At 46.9% G+C, this 17,910-nt stretch overlaps 8 protein-coding genes across 8 annotated transcripts; 5 read left to right on the forward strand and 3 right to left on the reverse strand.

The window, feature by feature from the left end:
• Positions 1–3,359: 3,359 nt before the first annotated feature.
• On the reverse strand, positions 3,360–5,181 carry AO090005000204 (uncharacterized protein; the record flags this gene model as incomplete). Its single annotated transcript, XM_023234219.1, has 5 exons — positions 3,360–3,710; positions 3,782–4,138; positions 4,197–4,430; positions 4,476–4,925; positions 4,963–5,181. The coding sequence occupies 5 exons, from the start codon at positions 5,179–5,181 to the stop codon at positions 3,360–3,362; spliced, it is 1,611 nt and encodes a 536-aa protein (XP_023088854.1).
• A 174-nt stretch (positions 5,182–5,355) lies between these two features.
• On the forward strand, positions 5,356–6,980 carry AO090005000203 (sialidase family protein; the record flags this gene model as incomplete). Its single annotated transcript, XM_023234220.1, has 3 exons — positions 5,356–5,642; positions 5,747–6,841; positions 6,968–6,980. The coding sequence occupies 3 exons, from the start codon at positions 5,356–5,358 to the stop codon at positions 6,978–6,980; spliced, it is 1,395 nt and encodes a 464-aa protein (XP_023088853.1).
• A 174-nt stretch (positions 6,981–7,154) lies between these two features.
• On the reverse strand, positions 7,155–8,211 carry AO090005000202 (dihydrodipicolinate synthase family protein; the record flags this gene model as incomplete). Its single annotated transcript, XM_001817248.1, has 2 exons — positions 7,155–7,694; positions 7,753–8,211. 2 exons carry the CDS (start codon positions 8,209–8,211, stop codon positions 7,155–7,157), a joined length of 999 nt encoding a protein of 332 aa, XP_001817300.1.
• A 652-nt stretch (positions 8,212–8,863) lies between these two features.
• On the forward strand, positions 8,864–9,418 carry AO090005000201 (uncharacterized protein; the record flags this gene model as incomplete). Its single annotated transcript, XM_023234221.1, has 1 exon — positions 8,864–9,418. The coding sequence occupies one exon, from the start codon at positions 8,864–8,866 to the stop codon at positions 9,416–9,418; it is 555 nt and encodes a 184-aa protein (XP_023088852.1).
• Positions 9,419–9,466: 48 nt separating this feature from the next.
• On the forward strand, positions 9,467–10,636 carry AO090005000200 (fungal specific transcription factor domain-containing protein; the record flags this gene model as incomplete). The annotated part of the gene is made up of 1 exon (XM_023234222.1): positions 9,467–10,636. The coding sequence occupies one exon, from the start codon at positions 9,467–9,469 to the stop codon at positions 10,634–10,636; it is 1,170 nt and encodes a 389-aa protein (XP_023088851.1).
• A 3,148-nt stretch (positions 10,637–13,784) lies between these two features.
• On the forward strand, positions 13,785–15,389 carry AO090005000198 (putative salicylate hydroxylase; the record flags this gene model as incomplete). Its single annotated transcript, XM_023234224.1, has 6 exons — positions 13,785–13,895; positions 13,977–14,164; positions 14,264–14,388; positions 14,447–14,762; positions 14,822–14,903; positions 14,970–15,389. 6 exons carry the CDS (start codon positions 13,785–13,787, stop codon positions 15,387–15,389), a joined length of 1,242 nt encoding a protein of 413 aa, XP_023088850.1.
• An 80-nt stretch (positions 15,390–15,469) lies between these two features.
• Positions 15,470–16,371, reverse strand: AO090005000197 (uncharacterized protein; the record flags this gene model as incomplete). The annotated part of the gene is made up of 2 exons (XM_001817244.3): positions 15,470–15,794; positions 15,854–16,371. The coding sequence occupies 2 exons, from the start codon at positions 16,369–16,371 to the stop codon at positions 15,470–15,472; spliced, it is 843 nt and encodes a 280-aa protein (XP_001817296.1).
• Positions 16,372–16,690: 319 nt separating this feature from the next.
• AO090005000196 (uncharacterized protein) lies at positions 16,691–17,455 on the forward strand (the record flags this gene model as incomplete). The annotated part of the gene is made up of 1 exon (XM_001817243.1): positions 16,691–17,455. One exon carries the CDS (start codon positions 16,691–16,693, stop codon positions 17,453–17,455), a length of 765 nt encoding a protein of 254 aa, XP_001817295.1.
• Positions 17,456–17,910: the final 455 nt, after the last annotated feature.

Below are 17,910 nucleotides of genomic sequence, written 5' to 3' on the forward strand. Positions count from 1 at the left end.
ACTATAGATATTACTATTAGTAAAGGTCTCTACGTGGGCCTGAGAATATATCTTTAAGAAATCAAGTTTATCGATATAATTAAACCTGTTATATATCTTAGATTTAATTAGGCCTCCGTACGAGCCTTTTAATGGCGAGAAAATAGTAATATTAAATAGTTAAAGCTTATAAAAAGCGTACGTAGGTATATAGATTGGTATAATTGTCACAGAAATGATAACGATCATGCAAGGTGACTGTACAGTATACCCTGTCCCAGGTGCATGGACATCCCGGTGGCCGAACGGCGTCTTCGGTGTCTATATCCGTCACCTTTCTAATGACGTACAGTGGCCCCATTAGGAGGATTGATCATTGTATACAGAGAATCTTAGGGGTCCTCGGCTATAAATTAGTACTGTAGTCATTAGTAGGAAATCAAGAATCAGTCTTCTGTCTCTAGTATCTACTGCCTAGTGCTTTGCCCACGTATCCTTACCTAGTTGACAGGTCCTCTACCCTGACTAGTAGATATTCCTCTGACAATAATATTATTCTTTATATAGATTTAATTAAATCGAGGCGTTAGATAACTATTATGGCCATCTAGAATAAGTAAACAATATTTTTCTATAGATCGGCCGGTAGTATAAGATATAAAATAATTTTATAGCTAATATAGACTAATCTTATTATTTGTTTAGCTATTAGAACTAATCTTAATTCTTTAATTAGAAAAAATTTTATTATTCTTGTACTAGATCTCTATATATATCTTATTTTTAAAAATAATATAAAAAGATAGAGTCTATCTATTAGAACTAATATATTCTATAGTAGTAATCTATTTCTGGTTCTCTAGCTATAATAAAAACAGTTTCCCTAACATATTAGATCTAGTAATAACTTTAACTGCAGCTATTAGATCTATTATAAATCCTGTTTTATTAAAATTATAGATATCGCTTAAAGCTATGCTATATTTCTAAATAGTTTTATTTATCTATTTAAACCAAGTATCTAGAATCTTAGGATTCTCTATTTTAGTATATTAATAGTTATAGTGATGTATAAAGTAGGATTTAAGACTAGGTGTACAATTAATAAAGTTATATATCTATTTCTTTTTTATAGTAGTAGAGAGAGAAGTAGTATTACGCTTTAAAAATAAGATATTAGCTATTTTTTATATATATATAGGCCGGGGAGGTACTCTATATTTATTTAGTAATAGAATCTACTATTTAAGCGATTTCTCTTTACTAGTAATTAATTTATAACTATTGGCGCGTAGATCGCCTTTAAAAGAAGCTTTCTTTAGATGTCTGCGTAGTATAGATTTAGATATATTAAAAATCTTAGCTATTTTTCTAAGGCTACTAAATTTATAATTTTTTATAGCTAATATAGCAAGTAGAACCCTGCCTTTCTGCTCAACACATAATTTTGACAATTTAGACATTTTTGGTGGTATAGTTGATGTTTAAACTCCCTAAGAAAATAAGGCGCGTTGAAAACGCGTGTGGTATATCACCCGCTTACATGCGTCGCTCGCTTACCGATTATGTTATATACAGCGTCTATATTTACATATAGAATAGAGGGACGGACCTCTGAAAACGACGCCAGAAATGACAGCCTCTGGCGCCAGAAACGGCCGCCTTTCCACCGTAGAACACGAAGAATGCACTGCAGATCAGCGCACTATCAGCTTTAGCGCGCCAGCAAGGGGCAGGACAACACAAGAACGTACTCCGTATTATGATTGGATATCATGACTCAGCCACATGAATTATGCGGACAGGGCATGCAACTTACCCTGCGATCTCGATCTCGATATGGCTAATTTAGCACTAAGACGTGGTACCACCACAGCCCCCAGGAATCCCCGAGATCATCCGTGAGCCAATTAGGACCGATCCCTTTCCAAACATAGTTACCAATTTAAGCAGAAAGATCTCACCGAAGTTGAGCGGCAGTCCCTTCGGGGAGTGAGGTGCACTGAGACTTTCCGAATGGAATGGAATGGTCGAGGAACATGCGACCTATGTACCGACTTACACACAGCATGCGCGGGCAGGTCGACTATCAATAGTACGGTATACTACAGAACCTGACCCCTTGTTCGACTCAAATACGAAGAACATAGCAGAATAAAGAAAGCCATGGCTGCTGAAGTGGTTACATAGGTTGTTATTATACCGTAACGTGCTATGAAATCGCGTAGTCTTGGTAGTTCTGACGTTGAGCAAGATTGCCTCCCGTTGTCCGGCTCTGGTCTTCCCACCTGATTCTTCCAATACCACGCCCGCCAGTTTTAATACTCTCTACCTACGCCGTAGAGAGCTACAGCACCACTCATAGACAAAGTGGATTCTTTATTTTTGCCAGCCTCGAACCGAATTTGGCTCTTCAAATAAGAAGTCCTGGAGATTCTAGCCGCGCAGTCACTCAAAGCTCACGATTAACAGTACACTGATCATCTACATCCAAGTTCACAAGGCCATACTGTCGGGCTACCTGTCAGTCACCATGTCCATCAAAGACTAAGTAGTGTCTTACCGCTTGAACGTCGTCATGAGAGCAGCAGTAGACCTTGCCGGCAGCGCAGTTTTCACCTAATGCCCCGGGCATAACGTTTCCTAGGGTGATGAGGCCACCATTTCCTTGTCCGTAACACACCACGGTCTGTTTGCTTGCACAAACGTTTCCAGCTTCATTTTGAGGTACAGCAATTACAGTGGTGACAAAGAGGAAAGAGATGAAGGTAAATTTCATGATGTACCACAAAGTATATTTATTGAAGAGTCAAGGCGGAAATTAGTTAAGAAGCTGACTGTGTTATAGGAAGAGTGCGGTGCTGGTTTTGAAGATGAAAATAAAATTTCAGGTGAAAGTAGCTATGCAACTCAGTAGACCTCTAGTTGGTGTCTTATAGATGAAAAATATATTCAAGGGGTAGGGGTTGTTCGTGCTCTGTGCAGCGCAGGTCCGAATAAAACAGTAAGGGTACTGTGATGATTATCTTTTAAGCGTGAAGAGTAACTAGGGTCTTAACTTCAGCTTATATCAATAGGAATGAATGTCGATGCTTGTGCTGGTACTAGGACAATTTAGGAAAGGATGCCTGCATCTGTCGGCAAGTCGCCCCTTTCTGCCCTTTGCTCTTAAAGGAAGCGGTCTGTGGACAAGCGGTGTGGACAATTAATGTATCGCGAATATTTTCAAGTTGTAAGAGTGAAGGTAAAATTGAATTCGAAAAACTATATTGTCCGCCATTGTCCTCACTGATTGACAAGGGTAACAATCACATTTGAACTAGATTGATATTGCCTAATTCGTAAGACTTCAAACCCAACAGGGGACGTAGTCATAATCCCTAGACTGACTCAATATGAACCGGACGATCCTTGTCCCCGTCTGCGTTATCCTCATTTCCACCTTTCATCAGCTGCGGAATGCCTTGTCGTGTCTTCTCTTCCTCTGTGGGGTATGCATGTCGCCACATGCTCCACAGTGGTCTCTGGAACAGATCATCGATACTCTCAATCGATCGTCCTTTGAGTTCGGGCAGGCAGAAGAAGATAAACACAACCCCGGCATAGGTCAATAACGCATAAAGCAGAAAGACGCCCCATCCCATCTCGGTAATCATATTCGGCGTAGCCCGCGTGATGCCGTAGTCGACAATCCAGTTGACGAAGAAGCAAATTGACATGCAGACCGACCTCTGTAAGAGTATATAGTTAGTGGCCAATTGAACCCGGAAGAGGATAAGAAAAGATATTGGGAAAGGCGTACAATTCTGGTTGGGAAAATTTCTGCCGCCACGACATAGCATGCCACGCTGTGTCCAAATGACCAACCGAAGGCGTAGATGTAAATCCAGACAATACCGACTATACCACCCGCGGGAGTCCCTCCAACAGTATCGGTGTTGGTTCCCGCGAACCGGAGATACAGTGCAAGGTATAACATTGCGGTTGCTTGTAGAGATGCACCAACGAGTAGAGGAAGGCGGCGACCAACACGATCCACTAGGTAGGTGACATAGAAGATGGTCACCACAAACTTCACCACGCCATACACACCGGTTGTTAGAAGAGAATTGGAACTCCCTTTCACACCGATTAACTCGAATATCTCAGGCGCGTAGTACTGGCAAGATGTATACAGTTAGCCTGGATGACTGTAATATCATAAACGGAGTACTCACATTCAAGGAATCTGTGCCCGTGAACTTGTGAAACAGAAATAACATAATGGCGAGGAAAAACCGTTGAAAGTTACTTTTGATTAGGAGGATGTCCTGCAACACCACCCAATAGCTGTGACCCTGATGACACTCCTGCTCGTACCGTACCTGCGCCTCGATCTCCTGGTATTCCGTTTGGACATAGGGATGCTCGATAGGAAGCTTCCGTAGCCGGCATAGGTTCTTGATTCCCTCCTCTGAGCGACCATGGTTAATCAATTAGCGAGGGGTTTCAGGTACAAAGGGTATCATCAGGCACATCAGAGCCCCAGGGATGAGTTGAATTCCCATTGACGTTCTCCACTGCGTGTTATCATGTTCAACGCCGGGGAATGACCACAGGGATACTCCATAGTTGATCCAAAATGCCAACATTATACCGGCTAGGATCATCAAGTTATACGTTGCAGTCATTGATCCTCGAACGGACTTGGGGGAATTCTCGGCTAAAAACTGAGGAGTGAGCATGGAACTGGCGCCCACCCCCATACCGCCGATGAAGCGACCAGCAAGAAGCACATCATAATCGGCCACCATCTGCATCGCAGCACCAACCACAAATATAAATCCCCACAGAAAGACCGACCATTTCCGTCCAAGAAAGTCTGAGGTTGGGGCAGCGCAAAGAGCCCCGGCTGAGCCACCAGCCGCCAGCATTGCGGCAATCGTTCCCTGTAATCTCATCAACGTCTGATTTTGTTAGAGTGGAGAGAAAAGCAAACCGTACCTTTCGATTATCAATCTCTGCAGCCGGTAGGTTGTTCAGACCGAAGGCATTCTCGAATGAAGGCAAAGTGAGAATGCCTCCAATGTTACCCGTGTCGAAACCATAGAACCACCCACCCCAGGCAACCGATATAAGGAGATAAAGAAGCCTGAGGTTGAAAATCTCCTTCGGGTCAGTTCTTGCCTCCTTGCTCGCCCAGATGCTAGTACCTCCTGCCATGGAGAATACCGGTTAAACTAGAATGTTGTTAATATGAGTCGTATGAATACCCAGGAGATAATGTAGCTGTACGAGGAGAACCCGCAGTACTGACAGAAGTCTGGTCTAAGCAATGAAATTTATGCCCACGAGGTCTCTCAAGGCCCAGTGGAAGCGGGGCTCATGATAGAAGATATGCTGGCATTTTATGGATCAAGCAACTCCAGATGTTTATTCCACGTAATGAACAAACCCATTGAGCTTCGAGACACCAACCCCACATTTTCGTGGACTGAAGATCTGGGGAAGGTGGAGACACTCTGTAGCGCGGACAGTCGGACTATCCACCGAGCTTTTATAATCTATCGGACGAGTGGCCGAAATGATTTCACTTTGAATCTCAACCCCTCGTCTGGAGGCCACGTAATCCTGTCATTATATACTGAAGCATTCTGGTTGGATGTAGTAAAAAGACGATTTAGGTTAGGAAATAGTTTAACCTGTTGTGCAACACTCAGAATCGAGGAAAACTATTCCCTGTATTTTATTCGATCATGGTATCGACTCCAGCACTACCGCAGGACAGTTTGGTACGCGAGACCAACAGACCATACTTTTACCGGGAGGCCTATCTTCCCGGCGCCACAGCCCAAAATCATGCCTCAAATCTACTTTTACTCCCGAATGGCGATGTCCTCTGCGCCTGGTTCGGCGGCAGTATGGAAGGCAAGCCGGACATCAGTATATACTTATCACGTCTGAGATCGGGTGAGCAGTCATGGTCAGAAGCTATACGAATGACCCACGACAATACTCGCAGCGAGCAAAACCCGGTTTTATTCCGTACACCAACTGGAGATCTGTGGCTTCTGTACACGTCGCAGCATGCCGGAAACCAAGACTCGGCAATCGTGAAGCGTCGGGTTTCCAAAGATGACGGAATCACTTGGGGAAAGGAGGAAGTTTTATTCCCTGACTCCGGTATCTTCATTCGTCAACCAGCCATCGTTCTGGATGATGGTGCATGGGTAATTCCCGTTTTCAAATGCCGAGTAGAGCCGGGAGAGCGCTGGCTAGGAAACAATGATATCTCCTGTATCCGCGTCTCAAGGGACGAGGGACAAACCTGGACAGAGTCTGTTATTCCAGAGAGTACAGGCTGCGTCCATATGGAAATTCAACGGTTGAAAGACTGCTCCTATCTTGGCTTGTTCCGCAGTCGATGGGCGGACCATATTTATCTGGCAACCTCGCCCGATGGTCTTTCCTGGAGCCCACCACAGCCTACCATTCTTCCAAACCCCAATGCGGGCATTTGCTTTGACGTGCTCCCTTCTGGGAGAGTAGTTGTAGTTTACAACCATTCTTCAAAGCTGGACGCCACCGGACGTCGTCAGGGCCTATATGATGACATTGCAGATGGTGTTGACGAACGCCGAGATCAGAGCTCCACACAGGATGGCAGGGAATCATTCTGGGGAGCACCGCGAGCACCTCTCTGTGTTGCTTGGAGCGATGATTCAGGGAAGACATGGGAACGACGTGTGTTAGAAGATGGCGATGGCTATTGTATGACTAACAACAGCGAGAAAAAGCTGAATCGCGAGTTGTCATACCCGAGTATGGTGCTTGATGAAGGAAAGATTCACATCGCGTACACATTTTGGAGACAAAGGATTAAGTATGTACAGCTCAGCGATGATTTCTTTTCGGCCTAGATCGTTATTCGTTTCCTACAATGTATATTCACGTTATATAAACTGGAACATTATCGGGGGAAATAACATACGTATGACTTTATGCTTAGACAGAACACCTAACCTTTGGGAAGAATCCATCTCTCGTCCATTTTCATAAACCTAGAAATATAGCCAACAATCATTTGCTGTATATATCATCTTCGGTCTTACCATGCGTCCTTATGTTGTAAGATCAAAACGCCTGATCGAAGTGGATATTGGTTTTAGTTATTCTGTTTTGCTACATACGCTTTCTTATTTAGCCCTACCAGGGCCAGACACCTCAGGAAGAGAATTCTCAATCTCGACCATATGTTGCATTACATCCACAACCCAGTCTTGGATACCCTTCGGTGACGGTTTGTATGGCTTCCGGGGCCAAAATGCCTCGGCCTCCGTAATGCCTGACAGAGGCCCCGCAAAATGTGCAGCTGCAAACTTAGTTGGGGCGATACCCTCTTTACAGGCCTTTTCCGCCTGTGCAACCAAGCCCTGCAGCTTCATGGCATCCTGTACCTTTCCCTCCCTCCACAGAGCATATAGCCTGGCGACCGACTTAGGGAAGACATTGCCTATCCCTGTCACACAGCCCGATCCACCACCACTGAGGCAGGGAATAAGCCAATCTGACGAGCCCGCATAGACACTGAATTGCTCATGCGAGTACTCTTGAGTAAGTCGGGTGACTTTGCCCGCATTTCCACAGGTCAGCTTGACACCGACAATATTGGGATGCTGGGCCAGCGTCGACATGACATCCGAATTCATGTCCACTCCATTGCAAACAACAGGGAACTGTGTTTCCAGTAAGCTTCTGAAGCACCCGTCGATATTCTAAACCAATATAACTTACACTGTAAATGACTATGGGAAGAATGTTTTCGCTCGCAACATCCTTATAAAAATCGATGATGACGTCCTTCGTAACAGCTTTGGCCCCATAGCTGGGGGGTAACAAGAGCCCGAAATCTGCTCCTGCCTCGCGCGCTTCTTGTGCCAAACGTATTGATTCATTGGTGGACTGTCCGCTGATACCAGCTACCAGTGGGAAGTTCTCAAATCCCAGGTCTACAGCGGCACGTCGCGCGGTCTTGATTAATTCTTGTCGCTCCGATGGGGATAGTAAAACTGCCTCCGCTGTTGTTCCACCCAGAACGAGGCCATCAACACCCCCGCGGATCAGGTAGGAAAAATATTTGTATGAAGCTTCATAGTCGATTTCTTGACGAGGCGTGGATTTGTAGAGGGATATTACCGGACAAAAGATTCCAGGGGGTAGGGGTCTGGTCTTTCCGGCAATTGAGGAAGTCATTTTGTTGAGAGTGGGTCTTTCTTCAACATATAGACTTTCTTGTACAAAGGCTAAGGCGTCGACTAGTCGTTTTATATCCTTTCTTGGTAATGACTAACTAGTTGTCGGCCGTACCCCGACATGCCCGGCTAGAGATCTACCGACGATGCGGGGTTACAAGTCCCAACATCCGATTTTATTCTGACCCCTCAGAAAGTATGAGAGCAGTGCATCCCCAAACCTCAATGCATCAACGACATAATACAATCGACAACAATCATGGCCAAGCGTAAACGACAATGGAGTGCAACAGAAGTGCCCAATCCGGAACAATCGGTAACGGGCAGATTGAGCCCCAATGTAGAGCAGCATCAAAGTCCATTCAGGGTCCCTCAATCAAATAATGTATCGGAGAGAAACCCGCAACAACGACCCGTCGAGTCTACTGCAGTACCGCCACTGGTGGAGGTGTTGCCTTCTATTACGCGCAAGATCACCGCATGTGCCGCCTGTAGGAAGAACAAGGTTGGCCGTTCGTACACTTGCTAGACTCATGATCTAATGCTCCGTTAGATCCGATGTGATATGCCGGAGGATGGCCCTCCGTGTGTTCGGTGTCGACGCCGATCGCTTTCCTGCGTGTTGAACCGGAGCCTTCAGTCCCTGGTTGAAGATGTCAAGTGAGCTCCCCTGCAAATGTGATCCAGAAAGTGGTGCTAATCCTGACACTTTGACCAGAAATGTGGAGCTTGTACAATCTGACCTGCGGAACCTGCATGATACGGTCGACATCATTTGCCAACACTTGGATCTCAGCCGGCCAAAGACGCTTGTAGTCGACCGTGGAAAGGATAGAGAGAACATCCCAGTAAGCGGAGAGCCCGACCGTGAAGAAAGTGAAGGGTGCGAAGTATCACCACCCGATTCGCCTTCTGCCGTCCATGCTCCCATTGACACCTTTCTCGATATCGCCAAGTTCGGAAGTCCCAAATCCGTCGAGTCGCCACCTGGACGTCGCGCTAGTCGTGCGACTCACGGAGATGATCTGATCACCAAGGGCATTGTGTCTCTCGCAGTCGCCGAGCAGCTGTTACATCGCTACTTTTCGCGTCTTGACCATTACCTGTACGGAATATGTAGTGAACATCATGACCTACACCAGCTACGCACCACATCTCCTATCCTCCTTGCTGCTATCTGCACCGTGTCAGCCCTACATGACCCCTAGGACCAAAGGTACTACGCAGCATGTAATAGAGAGTTCCGCTCCCTCGTGATGCGGTCAATGTTTGAAAAGCGTGACGTTGGGTTTCTGAGAGCTTTGTGTATCGCCTCATTTTGGCTCGCAGATGCTTCGAGAATTCTCTGCAGTGATGCCATTAGACGCGCAGCAGACATCCGTCTTCATCGCAGCTTTGACTATCTCATCGGTGCTCGCGACCCTGAGTCTTGCTCCCCGTCATCAGCAAACCCAATTGCCGCTGTGGATCGAGTGCGATTGTGGTATCTTCTGTTCGTATGTGATCAACATCTCTCAATCTTGCACAACCGCGACTCTCTCCTGCGCAGCGATAAGGACATCGCCGTGAGCTGGGAAACATACTTACATCGAGCCGAGACCACTGAATCAGATATTCGGATTCTTTCCCAAGTGTCACTATTATTGATAATGGGTCAGGTGCGAGATGTACTGGGGTCCGATAATCAGACGCCGCTACCACCGACTCTTACACATCATATCACGAATTACTCTAGGCAGCTGGATAAATGGTTCGCCAAATTCTCTGCTCTATTCATCACAAACGCGTACATTGGCGATTTCCCAAGAAAGGGCTTGGAGCTTCACTACCAATTCGGCAAACTCTACCTTGGACATCAAGTATTCAAAGGGCTTCATGGTAATCCTATCCCGATGCATTTCGTCTCTGCTGCGAACATGGCCCATGATGCAGCGGTTGGGATTTACGAAATGATCCTGAACGACAATCAGCTCACAAATAGTCTGGTTGGCATGCCTCACTACTTCCATATCATGATTGCGTTTGCCGGACATCTGTTGCTGGAAATATGTCACAACCACCACGAACAACTGTCTATCAACGTACAGGAGGAGTTCAATCTCATTGGTGCCGTCCTAGACCTGTTCCGCAGTCAAAACTGTATTCCTCAGCATCCTATCCGACGCATGGCTCCTGGTCTCAGCCGGAAGCTTTCCACCTGTGCTGCCAGTCTAGGGATTGGTAGTCTGTTCGATGGCCATCAATCAAGTCAAAATGCGTACATTGCCACTACAGGCGCACAGGGTCTCGCGAACCCAAGTCAGAATTTTGACGGGCAGCCTGTTCAATTTCCTGTTGACTCTACGGCGCCCCAGATGGATGACTTTCTATTCGGCGATATTGGAGAATTCACGTTCCCGGACTTGACATCCAGCTTCTTGCCATAGGGCTTCGCAGACTACACCAAGTGACTATGACTGAAAATGAAGAATCTTGTGTTGTTCATACAGGTTGCCCCGTTGGGATAGTGACAATGTGTGTAAAAACTATTCTACTACTACCAATGAGCGATACACGATTGCTGTAGAACACTCGCTAATAACTATATTAATCCTACAAAAGCTGGACATTCTCTAAATAACGTCAAGTAATACAAAGTCCTTCCTTCTTCTATTTAGTCCATTCCTATTTTGTAGCAATATCCTCTTATAGTTTTCCTTTGACATCGTATATGGCCAGATCAGTCTTCATGCTTAAACTCTATATACCCACTCGCTTTTCCAATGGCGGAATGGAATACGTCTACTGTCCATCGTGGACAGTGTCAGCGACCTCGCCTGAAGTAGGATGGCGGGTGTGCCTGAACTGCAACCTTAATAGTCATTAGTACATTACTTGGATCCTTAAAGATCAGGCCACATTCCTATATAGGCCTAGCGCTCGTGGTTTCTTTGTTCTACGTACCAGTAGAATTCTTCCTTGTTCCCCTTAATTGGATTTACAGCTCCGACGGCTTGTCAGATACCGCGATCAACTGTTCTATATGTCGTTCGAAGTACAACATCGCAGTTCATCCTCTTAAAAATGGCTTTGCTCCGGAATCCCCACCTTCAGATGCCAGGGTTCAATCTGGCCCTGAACATCTCCTCCACAGTGAGCGCTATCCCTTGCCATCATGGCAGTCGCTAGCCAGTCAGACCAAGATGTGGTATGGCAGAGACAGCTTTCCTAATGCGCTCATGGCGGAGCACTAAATAGTGGCGCTTTGGTGTAATTGGCAATGATGTGTCTAAAGTCCTGATTCTGGTTCAACTTACGTTGCTACCTAGGTTCCCCACTGTTCATCGACAAATTGTGATGATTTCGATCACTGATAAGACTCAATGGGACCAGAAGGTTCTGCGATTATAACCCTATCCGTGATTCTGCCTGATGTCTGGCTGAGTCCCTGTAGAGCTTCAACGAGAATATAACTTCCAAGTGGTATCAGGAAATTGCGCGTAGTGGGCTGGATATGACACCCAAAATAATGGCCTGGGTTATCAAGGAGCTGCAATGGAAAGCTGACATCCTCAACAAAACAGGGTATGTGCGCGTCTTTGGTGTGGGGGTCATCAAATCCGATACGGTTATTTCCAAGGACCTCCAGGAAGCTTTGAAAGAGCGAGTCAGACCCCTCAACGATGTACTGGGGGATCAGAAGGACTACCATCCTCGATCTGATCAAAAGGTGGTTGACCTGGTGCATCCATCACTTTTCCGGTCATTTATGGCCCAACTCACGTCCTACTGGACCGCGTTATTGAATTTGATGACTGTATAGGCAGCATGGGACAGGGTGAATTACTTCCAGTGCCACCAGATGAGGAGGTTTATGTTTATCCCTACTACACAGCGCCATACAAAGCCGATCTCTCTCTTCTCAGTCAAAAGTTTTAATGGCTCCCGTGTGACGTGGAGCTTACCGAGTCTGGATGCCTGTGTCTTACATTAACAATCTGCATCCGATGAAGCATCGGGGACAATATGACAGTATTGGGAAAATTATCACACAGACGATCCCGCTTTGGGAGAAGAGCTTGTCTTCGAGACACTTTGAGGAAGATCGAATCAAATACACGGAAGTTAAGTATGGAGAACACCTCGAGCCAGAGCCGATTCCCGCGTTGGGACGGACTGAATTTAGAAGATTATGCCGATACTCCTAACCCCTGGTCAGAGGTCGAGGAGGATGCGTACTATGAACCTTTGGAGGCATGGGACGCTTCACGCCCCATTATACTTCCCGAGCCTGGGTAGTTTAGACCCCATGAAGAGACGGAGTACAAAAGGGTCGACCTACGGAAGGAGTTTCCCGGTCAAAGAATACAGGTCATTGTGAAGCTGGCCAATATCGAACTGACTCCCGAGAGCCCCGACTATGAAGGTGGTAGCTGCCACATTGAGGGACAATTGGTAGGAGCAATCAATCTCTTCTTCCCCTCCAGTGGATTGATACTGAGTCCTCCCAGAACGAACGCATCGCAGCATCGGCGATTTACTAGTACGATAGCGAAAATATTAAGCCGAGTACACTCTCTTTCCGCCAACATGGAAGGAGCGACTTTTGGGTGTTCGGTACCAGTAAAGGCATGAATTTCTCTAAACCGTCTTCGGTTTTGGCAACGACACATTTGGCTACGGCGAGACGAATGTGACACAGGAACTGGGCAGCGTGCTTTGCCAAGAGGGCCGGTTGCTCACTTTCCCGAACACGGTCCAGCACCGTGTCTCCTCGTTCTCCCTGGCCGACCGGTCAAAGCCGGGCCATCGCAGGATTCTCGCTCTGTTCCTCGTGGATCCCCACAGACGGATTATCTCCTCGGCCAATGTGCCGCCGCAACGAGAAGATTGGCTTCCTGAGGAGTTGGAATCCAAAGCCAAGCGAGACATGAAACCACTGATGACTATGGATGAGGCGAGGGAGGCAAGACTGGAGCTCATGGCAGAGCGCAGTCTCCAGTCCGCAGAGGGAAACCGGAAATATGAGACCGGGGATTTCAACCTGTGCGAGCACTGAACCTTCTTCTTTTTCGCATAGTTAATTACTGGCTGGTGTCAGTGTGGTCATGCCCCGCTATGCAACCCAGCACCATGCATTCATAGCCTTTCTGTCTTGCTTTTTCTCATTTTTTGTGTGTGTGTCTGTCTTGACGTGCTGTTGCCCAGAACGGTTATCCGCACTCAATGCAAATCATAACCATTTCTTGGTCAAAACATAATTTACCGCGCTATGCAGAAACGGGCACTCTGGCGTGGAAAAGTCAACAACGGAAACAGTTTCGACCAGTCTAAGATCCAAGGTCTATTTAATAGGGGTTGTAGCCCACTTATGCCACGAGAAATCGGTAATCTTCAAGGGGAGGCCTACTGACTAGCGACATCCCTGCCCAGCCACCCGAAGGGATCTTGTCTAAAGCGCCAAGCATTGAATGTGAATTACAACCCCGCAGGATCTGCGGTCCGTAGCGTGAACGATTATAACCCCTAGTGGCGTAGGTCAGGCCACCGAGGCTGAATGGATCCCTAATCACAGCGTCGGAGACAAGGATCACCATGAAGGTTATCATCGTAGGCGCCGGTATAGGTGGTCTAACATGTGCTATTGCCTGCCGACGCGAAAAATTGGATGTGATTGTCCTCGAACGCAGCTCCGTACTCTTGCCCGTAAGTATTGGGGAAACACCGTTCTAATAAAGCCTATTTTGGGCAGAGAGATCCTGATAGGAGTGTATTCGATATTTTCAGGTCGGAGCAGGTATCCAAATTCCGCCCAATGGCCTGCGGGTCTTGCAGGAGCTAGACCTCAAGCAAGAGGTCCTGGAGAAAGGGGCGATTGTCGAATCAATGGATCTTCGACGGTACAAGGACGGTGGACTCATTACATCAATGGAATGTGGTCAGACGGTCGCTCGTGAGTATGGAGGTCCATGGGTGTATGTATAATGTGCTGTCATTTGGACCGCCGAGCATGCTGTCTCACTCTAGATCAGTATCATTCATCGAGCGGATTATCAGCAAATTCTATTCGATAGGGCTCTGCTTATGGGGGCAAAAGTATGCTTCGGAGCTACTGTCGATGATTTGGATGTCGAGAACACACAGGTTATTCTCGAGGGTGGCGAGACAGTGGCAGGGGATATTATCGTTGGTGCCGATGGTTTGTCTTGAGACCTGCCCACCAGTATCCAAACCAAGATAGACTGACTTGGGCTTAGGACTATGGTCAAAAGTCAGGGACGCAATTTTTGATCGACCTGTTCCACTCATCGAGACGGGTGATATGGCCTACCGTGCAGTTTTTCCAAGGAAGCAACTTGAGAACCTTCACAATCCGGAGATAGACAGTCTTTGTAGCAAGACTTCTGTCACCGCCTGGCTAGGGCCAGAGAAACATGCCGTCTTCTACCCGGTACGAGGGGGTGAAGAATATAACCTGGTTCTGCTGCAACCTGACAATTTACCTACTGGAATACGTACAAATGAGGGTGACTTGGAGGAAATGAAATCAGCTTTTCGTGATTGGGACGCGACGTAGGAGACTTCAGTTAACTATACTGGATACTCTATTCGACCGCTAACTCTTGTTGTAGACTTCAGAAGTTGATCTCTTGCATATCATCCGTAGTTAGGTGGAAACTATGCCGCCTTCCGGAATTAGATACCTGGAGCAAGGTTGGTTGATTCTGGGGAAGACTGAAAGAGTCCAGGATTATTACTTACCTGTACCAAATTTACTAGGGCTCTGTCACACTACTAGGAGACGCTTGTCACCCAACACTCCCATATCAAGCTCAAGGTGCCGCAATGGCAGCAGAGGACGGCGCTGTGCTGGGAATGCTAATGGGCTCGGTTGTTGAACGGATAGACACCCAAACGGACTCTTTGGACGCGACACTTGGAGGCTTGATCTCCGAGTCCCTCTACGTCTACGAGGATCTACGCAAGGCACCCACGACAGCCAATGTCAATGGCGCACTTAGAAACCGCGGCGCATTCCACATGCGAGATGGTATCGTGCAATGGATGCGAGATTTTGTTTTGGGGTATTCCGGTATGACACGGGAGACTGACTGGATTGGTCTCATGTCAAGGCGCCAGTCCCACACTCTGTCGGCTGATCCTATGCAAGAGTGTAAGAAACGGATAGGGAGAGCGTGAATATGGTGAAACGACATGACTTGGATGGAGGAAGATCAAATTACTCAATTGCCAACACATTGATCTCGAGCTCTATTTTACTAACGTTCCTTTCTTACTCCAATGTAGTAGTAAATGTGGACAAATGGCTCGAATAACATACGATGCCCGCTCCTAAATTCCCAGTCGCTGAGGTCCAAGTCCAGTCCATCCAAGAGCGCTCGAATCTCCTCCGGTGTCCGACAACGCATGGTCGACACCAGGCCATCAAAGGAAATAAGTAGGGATAGCAAAGGAATCACGTATGTGAAGAATAAATGCAGAGGAGAATGTCTGTACCGACAAAGGGTATACCAGAAAGGAAAGAGAAGCATAACAGGGATGTTAAGCAACGATGTGAAATTGCGCTGGGCAAATTCGAAAATTCTACCAGTCCAAATATTAGCAGTTCTCTCCACTTCCATCTATCTGATTTGGAAGCCTACATAAAAGAATCAGCAGACTCTGTCGCCTTCCGCAATATAGTCGACGCAAGCAAATCATCAAAATGGTGAAAACATAAATTGAAGATTCTGCACTCCTTCCGGTTTGTCGGTGCCACTCTCTCACATTTCGCAGCATCCATAGGCTCACTAACGAACGAGATATTCTCCCGACGTCTACTAATCGCAGACCATTCTTCCACTCGAGGATGCAGATCCGTGAGAACAAATCGCGCCGCTGACTTGCCTTCCGCTCTAAGCTTCTCATTCAAAACGTGCTCAAGCGTTCCAATCGGCCCGCCTGCACCCGCACAAAGATCAACGAATGTGAAAGAATCCGGATCTTTTATGTGTCCGAGAATAAGGTCTGCTGCTACCCCTGCTGGAGGGGCGTTGCTGAATGGCGGGATATGCAGATTCCAGACGCGGGTTAGATATGATTGGATGTATGCTCTCATCCATTCGGGACACCAGGCTTGATCACCTATCTCAAACAGATAGTATCGTGGGAAGAGAATCATGGTTTTGTGGGTGGGAATGTGCTCATCCCTTGGTTTCCTCCTGTTTCTTCCCGGTACAACTTTCCGAGTTCGAGATCGTTGTCCAAAGGAAAGTTTGACACATCATTTTTGTGGGGACTTGATGCCTTAGGCAGCAAACCTTGATCCCCGCACATCTCTATGTTGATCTTAGATTCCGTAACGAGCCTTTATCATATTACCCACTACTCCTCCAAATTTTCTCGCCCGACCACATTCAAAAAGGCCTGGCAACCTCCAAGCGTTGTCGGTGCGCAAACAATCACAAGTCTGCCAACGAGAAACCAGAAAAGAGACAACAATGGACAAGAACCTGCCAGAAGAGGTGAAAGCCTACCTTGAGGAAATAGTCCAGCGTCTTACTGATTACCTAAAAGATCAGCTTGTCGGGGTGTATCTATTCGGTTCAGCTGGTTATGGCGCCTACGAGTCTGGCACCAGCGACATTGACGTGCAGGCTATAGTGAGAGGTCCGCTTGACACCGTTGATAAGCAGGCAGTCATATCACGTTTGAACCAGAATGCCTTGCCTTGCCCGGCTACCAAACTCGAGTTTGTGGTCTATGCTCAAAGCGCTGTGTATCCGGCCAGCCGTCACCCTCGTTTCGAACTTAATTTGAACACCGGAGCTCATCAACCAGATCATATCAGCTTAGATCCAGCCAACGAATCAAGCCACTGGTTCTTGCTCGATATTGCTGTAGGGCGCGAACTTGGCCGTGCCCTGTACGGCCCTGCTACGACTGACGCTTTCGGCGCTATCCCCCGACGGTGGGTTTTGGAAGCAATCGCGACTTCGCTCGAGTGGCACCAAGCAAAGGAACTCAGATCGAGCAACAGCGTTCTCAACGCTTGCCGAGGTTGGCGATACATCGTCACAGGCGAATTTTCTTCGAAGTTGGTCGGAGCCAAATGGGCCATGCAACAACAGGGCAGTCCGGACGTTGTCAGCCGTGCCATTTCAGCGCGCAAAACAGGAGACGAACTCCCTGTTGTCCAGATAATGACGCTTTACCATATTGTTATTATGGCCAACCGTGCCGAACTCGCGAAAGACCTTATATAAAAATTGCCCGATCTACAGCAGCATATGAGTCATCGAAGTCACGGAGCAGGTGTCACAATGTAGTTATTCATTTTCTACACTCTCGAGGAGATTCAAGAGAGTCTCCAAGCGCGCGAACAGTCAGTTATCGAAATATGTGGGGCTCTATTTGCTCAAATGTTGGGTCCTGTAACATGATTGTTATATGCATATCGCAATATCACCCGCTGACTTATTGACCAGCTCGATGGCTGATAGCCTGACCAGTCCAAGTTGCTATTATTACTTGGTAGTGCTAAAGACTACCTTTCTCTGGGTACCAAAGATGGAGACAGTCCTATAACTCAGGTGAGCCTTTCCCCCTATGGCTTAGGTAGAGGAATCCCTTTCCCGATCGGGCATAGCTTAGATATAGACCAGTTATTACCAACACTTCTCTAGATGCTCTCATACTCGTGATACTGCGTAGCATAAGA

The sequence above is a fragment of the Aspergillus oryzae genome, chromosome 1 (genome assembly GCF_000184455.2).
Source record: "Aspergillus oryzae RIB40 DNA, chromosome 1".
NCBI lineage: Eukaryota > Fungi > Ascomycota > Eurotiomycetes > Eurotiales > Aspergillaceae > Aspergillus > Aspergillus oryzae.